Source organism: Sphaeramia orbicularis, chromosome 22 (genome assembly GCF_902148855.1).
Source record: "Sphaeramia orbicularis chromosome 22, fSphaOr1.1, whole genome shotgun sequence".
NCBI lineage: Eukaryota > Metazoa > Chordata > Actinopteri > Kurtiformes > Apogonidae > Sphaeramia > Sphaeramia orbicularis.
Window position 1 is genome coordinate 24,290,341 of NC_043978.1, and position 8,315 is coordinate 24,298,655.

Consider the following 8,315-nt stretch of genomic DNA (forward strand, 5'->3'; position numbering starts at 1 on the left):
TCACAAAGATGTAATGATATGATATAAGATAAAACCTCTAGTTGCTTTGTGACATCGATCATTTTGCTAATAATAATTCACTGTGTACGTTTCTGTTCCACAGATGTGATGTTGCACTGCTGACACTTCCAGTCAAATATTTCTGAACAAAACTGCAAAAAATTCTACTTTCGATCAAGTTTTACTTTAACCCATAAAGACCCAGAGTGACTTTTGTATCAGTTCCTTTCTTAAGTGATTTATCCATTTATTATAATATCCTCTGTATTTTGTGTTTCTTCAATAAAAAATTAGTTTTTTTCCCATATTTAATTTACTGGTCATGTAGATGTTCATAAAAGCTCATATTAAAGTTAATTGTCATAATATTAGAAACAGAAAAATGAAGAAAATGTGACTTTTTCAACAAAATACAGTTTATCATCTATTCATGGTCATCAGATGTGACCCATTTGGACGATCAGAGGCTCCATAGTTACCGTGGAAACACCATCATCTTCTACATCATTGATTCACCAGTAAAACCCATGGAGGTGGATCACTGACAGTGGATGGACAGTTAAATGGTATATTCTACTGAAAAGTCACCTTTTCTTCATTTTTTTGTTTTGTTTTGATTAATAACCTTTGAATTTACTCAGAGCTTATATGAACGTTTACATGATCAGGCAATTAAAAATAGGAAAATAGATTATTTTCACTGGAAAAAAGGCAAAATTCAGAGGATAATATTTTAATAAATGGTAATAAAAGGTTAAATAGAGAGAAAAAATCATTTGGGAAATGACACAAAAGTCCCACTGGGTTAAATATATGAAACTGCCTGTTATTCACTGTAGAATGCAGTGAATAAAATAATAAATGATGATGAATCCCTTCGGAAAGTAAAGTAAAAACTCTTTGGAAGTTGCCACAAAACAGTTCTAGGTCTTTTTAAGGGTTAATACAGTTTATTGTCCATTCATGTGATATCTAGTATATTCATTAACAGGAAATAGGAATCTTACTTTATTTGGAAGATGACGGCCAAGCAGGTTGTTCTTACTAGACTGTATTTTTAAAAAAAAAAAGTACTTCAGATATTTTACAGAATATATAGAAAACAGACATTCCTCCAGTTCCAAGCATTTCATTTTTTTTTTTTTTTTTTTTTTTTTTTTTTTTTTGTGTGTGTAATGTATAATGTACATTCATACATGAAAGTCTAGTATCAGTTAATTTCTTCAGATTCATTTGTTTTTCCAGGTGGAATGAGATCACTTTAACACTACAGTTCTGAGATCAGTGAGTGGCTGTGTCTGTAGCATCTGTTAAACTTGTGGCTTTTGTGCATTTCATTTCTCTACCATAAGCCATCATGAGCTGTTTCAGAGAATTCATGAAGAAGACTGTGCGAGGAAAATGGTGGTCACACCAAATACTGACTGGTTTTCTGACCCCCCTGGACCACCCAGTACAGTAAAAGTGCACATTTTAGAGTGGCCTTTTATTGTGGCCAGCCTAAGTCACACCTGTGCAATAATCCTGCTGTCTAATCAGCATCTTTCTGCCTGTTAAAGGGAAGTTTTTCCTCGCCACTGTCGCCAGTCACAAGTGTTTGCTCCTGGAGGATTCTGTTGGGTTTCTGTAAATTGACTTAGAGTCTGGTTTTGACCAACTCTATATATAAAATGTCAAGAGATAACTTTTTTTGTGATCTGGCACTATATAAATAAAATTTGATTGACTGAGTGATTTAATTGGTTTTCCCCTGTAAGTCGCTTTGGAAAAAAGCATCTGCCCAATGCGTAAACATAAACATCTTAATCTGCCACACCTGTGAGGTGGATGGATTATCTCAGCAAATGACAAAGGCGAAGTGCTCACTAACACAGATTTAGACAAATTTATGAACAATATTTGAGAGAAATAGGCCTTTTGTGTACATTGAAAAAGTTTTAGATCTTTGAGTTCAGCTCATGAAAAATGGGAGCAAAAACAAAAGTGGAGCATTTATATTTTTGTTCAGTGTATATACCCGCTTTCTGCACCTGCTTTTATCTGTTTTTCATGTGTTTCATTTCTGTTTTTATCTGCTGTATGTAAAGTGTCTTTGAGCTCCATGAAAAGCGCTATACAAATAAAATTTATTATTATTATTATTATTATTATTATTATTATTATTATTATTATTATTATTATTATTATTATTATTATTATTATTATTATTATTTATAAATGAGGAAAAATAAAAAAAAACTGGGTATGATTTCACTAACCAGTCGGTACAGGAATAATTCTAGTGAAACTTGTTTGTGTGATATCCACAATATCCCCACAGTGAGTGGCTGTGTCAGTAGCATCTGTTTAACTTGTGGCTTTTGTGCACATCAGAGGTCAGGGACTTTGCAGCAAAACCTCTGCAATCCCCCACTCACAAAAACCCACACCACAACCAGCATCTGGTCACACAATGCACACACTTTCAGACATTAATGGAGACAAAAACACACGTTTTCCAGTGACCACACTTACGTCAGATGGTTAATATGAGGAAACTGTGGGAGTCAATATTTATTCCTAATGTCACTCTTGTGGTTTATACCACAATTATAAATATAACAGAAAATGCTGTGTTAAGTTTTGTTTTGGATTTTCATTTCACATTCAGATACATACAGTACATATATATTTACAGAGGCTTTACAGTTCATTCTAGACATATTTTACCCAAATGAACATACCGTAGTCTTGAAAATACAAATAAGATACCACTCCAATAATCCCAAAGCTGTGGAAAAAATTCCAGTAGGTATAATGTGAATTCAAGAAACAACCAATGCATAGAAAAGTTGAACATCACTACATATGATTTAATATTAAATTAGTTTTAACATCACAGATTTATGTCCATTAATGTGACACATTTATATTTCAGTTATGTTTAATTTCCATATTGTAATCTAAAAACAAGAGGCCCATTAGGTGACCTCTGGTTTTACTCCTTAACATTTACTAAAGCTTTAAAAACCAATAAATTACCTGTCAGCCGGTAAGCTGAAAATCTGATTGTGTGTGAGGTGACTAAAAAAGTGTATATGAATGGTTTGTATGGATGTTTTGTGTTACTGTAAAAACATACAGAGAAAATGTGTGTTAACAAAGCAAAGGAAGTGGATCTAGTTTGATTATTAGTTTGTAAAAAGGGGGTGGGAGTCAATAAGTTATACTTCTTCCCACTCCTTTTCGAGCGCGGAAAAATTTTATTTATTTATTTATTTATTGCTTTATTGATTTATTGATTTATTTTAATTTTATTTATTTTTTTTACCATGTTGTATGATTCTTTGTTATCTGATGATTCTATGTGCTTGAAATAAACTACTACTACTACTACTAAATATTATACCCCTGATGGACATTTGTGTTGAAGTGTTAGATATATAAACATTACCAGTTTCTATTGTCATTGTAGAAGTGAAATTGACATATTACTGTTTCTCTGAAGCTTCTCCAGAAAAACCACCACAGTGGGTGGAAACACAATGTGTGAACTGACTCAGCAGTACACTATTCTGTCAACTTTTAACCTTCATCCTACCATGACAGTTTACATACAAAACTTACCAAGTGGGGTCTTTTATGACCCCAGTCTTATTTTGGATGCAATTCAGTATGAATTGAAAAAAATTGTCATATGTCACTTAGTCAAATAGTTAGTATGCAGCAATGTAACCAAAGTATAAAAATGCATTTTGTAGTGATGTTTATTGTGAAATGGTCAATGGAACAAACAACTAATCTGACAAATGCTTGTGCAGCAGTATATCGAGCAGGTCTACCTCTCAAAGCCATATTTCACTGTAAAGGAAAAGAATATCATGTTACAGATAGATTATTACAGGTAAGTATGTTAGAAAACATATGTGTCATCAGACACATACTGCCAATTTGGGAAAAAAAATGTTGGGGTCACCCCGGACACTCAGTCCATCATAACAAGTTCAGTTGATGTGATGATCCAAAACTTTTTACAATACAAACACCGGATGATACCAAGGACCAAACTCCTGAAACCATGAATAAATGTTTCAGTTTAACACACAATGACACACATGAAACAACATCTGGGGTCATAAATGACCCCGCTTGGTAGGATGAAGGTTAAATACATTGAGTAAAACGTCCTACTAACATGTGTGACTGACAAGTAATTGTTGTTTTGAAGGTAAAATGTATTCTATGATGTAATTTGTCAGAAGGTGTGATCTGTTTTTGTCACCTGAGAATGAATGTTATCTTTCAGCTCAGACTAAAATATTAGAAAATCTTAAAAAAAAAAAAAAAGTGGAGTTACAATGTTTTAATATGTCAAATCTGACCCCGATTTTGGTCAGACAAAGACTACTCACAAAGTTTAAATGCAATATATTTTTATTAATATTCATTTTGCACTGATAATAATGTAAATTGGCGTCACAAACACAGCAACGCAAGCATCCAAACTACAATCTAAAAGCAATCGCAAAGAGAAAGGCAAGTTTGAAGAACCTTTTATGAGCTGTGTGACGTCAGCTGAACATTCACACAAACTTAATGCAGTTTAGTTTTTGTTTGACCCATAAAGACCCAAGCATCCACCAGCGACCAAAACCATCTACTGATCTAAAATGTGTAATATCTGTTGATCCACTAATCCTATCAATACATGTAAATAATTGGTGTAAAATACAGTTTGTCATCTTTTCATGGTCATCACATATTACCCATTTGGATGTTCAGAAACTCCATAGCTACCATGGAAACGCTGTTATCTTCTACAACATTGATTCATCAGTAAAACCCAAGGAGTTGGATCAATGACAGTGGATGAACACACATGTTTGTATGTTCAATTATTGACATATTTTGATGAAAAAGTCATTTTTTCTTGAGTTTTCTCTGTTTTTGATAGAATGAACCTCAACTTTACTCTGAGCTTTAATGAACATCTACATGATCAGCAAATTAAATATAGGAAATTACATGATTTACACTGGAAAAAATGCAAAATAAGGGAGGTAATATTACAATTATTGGTGATAAATATTGAGAAAAATTCAGTTGGGAACTGCCACAAAAGTAGCACTGGGTCTTTATGGGTTAATGCAGTTTATTGTCCATCCATGTGATGTCTGATATATTCCTCAACTGGAAATGGTAAATCTTATTAGCTTTTGTCAGAAGGGAGCTCCAATTTTGGCCTGAAAAACAGAAAAATAAAGTTAAACTTTTCACCTGCAACTTTTTGTAGGTATCTATTGTAGAATGCATTATAGTCTTTATGATGATATACAATTAAATTACAATTATATTCATTCAGGTTGGTTTGACACTATTATCTCACTCTATATCGTTCACTGACTCACTGGCAGGCATTGACATTGACGCAGATGGTCCTCACGTCATCAGTGGTCGTAAGTTCTTCGATTAATTGTCCGAGGTTTTTCTTCACAAATTTGCGGCACAGAGGTTTAAGGAGGCCGATTTCATCACAGACGGACAGTAACTTCGATTTCAGGGACTTTAAAGGTAAAAAGTACATAAATGTCACCTTCAGAACACACAACTACATCATCCTGTTCACACTGCTTTCAGACATATGTGGTAATAAACATAATCATATGTATTTAAATGTTACATGTTCGTCTTACCTCTGCAGTGGCATTAGCTCCACCAAACTTCTTTAGTTTGTTCATCGTCCACTTGCATGCCCAGCATAAGCCTGGAAGCTAAAAAAGGCAGTCAACATTTAATAGTGAGTAAAGAAATGACACAGTGATTCAACAACAGATCATCTAAAGCAGGGGTGTCAAACTCATTTTAGTTCAGGGGACACATTCAGCCCAATATGATCTGAAGTGGGCCGAACCAATCAAATAATAACAGTGAAAAAAGTAAAATTACATTATGAAAGCGTTTACACCTACGAAGTATCCTTAAAAATGTGAATCACGTGAACAACCTGAAAAATAAATGCGATTTTAGCACTATCATGCCTCAGTTTATCATTTACACATGTACATTACAACTTACAGATCATCACAAAACATTTAGTAACCGGCAGAATATTGTTAAAATTGCATTTACTTCTCTTAAGACATTTCAGGTTGTTCATATTTGTTCAGCTTACTCACATTTTGTGTGAAAGGATAGTTTGTAAATGTCAACATATTAATGAAATTTAAATTTTTACATTGAAACAAAAGAGAAAAATTTGAAGTTGTCATTATTTTTAAGTTATTATAATAGTATTTTACTGGTCTGACCTTCTTTAGGTTATATTATATATATTATATTAGGTTATATTGGTCTGTATGTGGAATATAAATTAACCCATAAAAACCCAAATATCCACTGGCGAACAAAACCATCTACTGATCGAAACTGTTTAATACCTGCTGATCCACTCATCCTGTCAATACATGTAAATAATTGGTGTAAAATGCAGTTTGTCATCTTTTCATGGTCATCAGATATGACCCATTTGGACGTTCAGAAGCTCCGTAGTTGCTGTGGAAACACCACTATCTTCTACAACATTGATTCACCAGTAAAACCCATGTAGTTTGATCAATGACAGTGGATGGAGACACTTGATTTATGTTCAGTTAGTGATATCTTTGAAGAAAAAGTGACTTTTTCAGCAGTTTTAACTTTCTGATATGACAGCCTTTGAGTTTACCGTGAGTTCTCATGAGCATCTAAAATAAGTATAGAAAATGAAATATAGGAAAATACAGTGAAAAACACAAAATGCAGAGGATAATATTAGAATAAATGATGACAAATCACTTAAGTCACAGGTGTCAAACATGCTGCCCGGGGGCCAAATCCGGCCCGCCAAAGGGTCCAGTCCGGCCCTTGGGATGAATTTGTGAAATGCAAAAATTACACTAAGATGTTAACAATCCTTTTAGTTCAGGTTCCACATTCAGACCAGTTCAATCTCCAGTGGGTCAGACCAGTAAAATTCTATAATAATAATAATAATCTATAAATACCCACAACTCCAAATGTTTCTCTTTGTAAATATAAATGTTTTCATGTATTTACACTAAAACAAAGAATAATTTTGCAAAAATATCTGAATAACATGAACTAATATGAACAACCTAAAATGTCTTAAGAGAAGTAAGTGCAATTTTAACAATATTCTGCCTGATACTAAATATTTTGTGTGTTTGTAGATCCACTGTGATCTGTACGTTATAATGTACATGTGTAAATGATAAACTGAGGCAGAATATTGTTAAAATTACACATTTTTTTCAGTTTGTTCATATTAGTCACATCGTTTGAAAGGATAGTTTGTAGATGCAAACATTTTCATAATGTAATTTTACTCTTTTCACTCTAAAACATAAAGAAAAGTTAGAAGTTGACATTTTTTATATATTATTATATTATAATTTTACTGGTTTGGCCCACTGCAGATCAAATTTAGCTGAATGTGCCCCTGGACTAAAATGAGTTCGACACTCCTGACTTAAGTAAAGGTTAAATAGAGACAAAAATGATTTTGGGAACTGCTACAAATGAAGCACTGGGTCTTTACGGGTTAAAAAGATTTTAACACCCCTGACTGTTAACATCTTCAGTGTTGTTTTTGCATTTCAAAAATTTGGCGGGCTGGGTTTGCCCTATGTTTGACACCCCTTCATTTCTCTAAACAGACCTCGTTACCTTTAGTGCAGCTGCATCGACTTCCAGGTCATTCTGCACTTGATCATCGTTGCTGATCTCGACACATCTTCCGTGCACTGTCCACACTGTGAAGACAAAAACAGGTGCATTATATAGATATATGGACAGATGGAGACAACAGCTTTTTTTGAAAATTAGAACATAAAATCAGTGTAACAGAGGAACGCACCTGAACATGCTGCCAGAATGCACACAAGCAGGACTGAGGAGGTCTTCATTGTCTATCTGTGAGTGTGTATCAGTGTGTTTTGTATCTGTATCTGTGTCTGTATCTGTGTCTGTAACTGTATGTTGCAAGGCCGGTACCTTTTATACATGAGGGGCTTCGGACTGAAACTTCTGCAAGCCTCTGCAGATCAACAGGAAAACCACAACCAGACCACCTTCTCATGAAATATGACACTACCTACTCCTCTTTTCCAGAAGCCTATGACACAATGCAAATAAAAGTATAACAGTAGGAGCTGATCTATATTCTTGTCTTTGATGTGGTTTCTGCCACAATGCTTTATATATGAATACCACAACATAATAATAATAATAATAATAATAATAATAATAATAATAATAATAATAATAATGACGGCAAT

The 8,315-nt window shown here is 33.7% G+C and overlaps 1 protein-coding gene across 1 annotated transcript; it reads right to left on the reverse strand.

The window, feature by feature from the left end:
- Positions 1 to 4,929: 4,929 nt before the first annotated feature.
- On the reverse strand, positions 4,930 to 8,003 carry LOC115414042 (antimicrobial peptide NK-lysin-like). Its single transcript, XM_030127232.1, has 5 exons — positions 7,895 to 8,003; positions 7,705 to 7,790; positions 5,673 to 5,750; positions 5,388 to 5,542; positions 4,930 to 5,222 (listed from the first exon to the last, which is right to left on the reverse strand). The coding sequence occupies exons 1-5, from the start codon at positions 7,941 to 7,943 to the stop codon at positions 5,189 to 5,191; spliced, it is 402 nt and encodes a 133-aa protein (XP_029983092.1). The 5' UTR covers positions 7,944 to 8,003; the 3' UTR covers positions 4,930 to 5,188.
- Between the last annotated feature and the right edge of the window lie 312 nt (positions 8,004 to 8,315).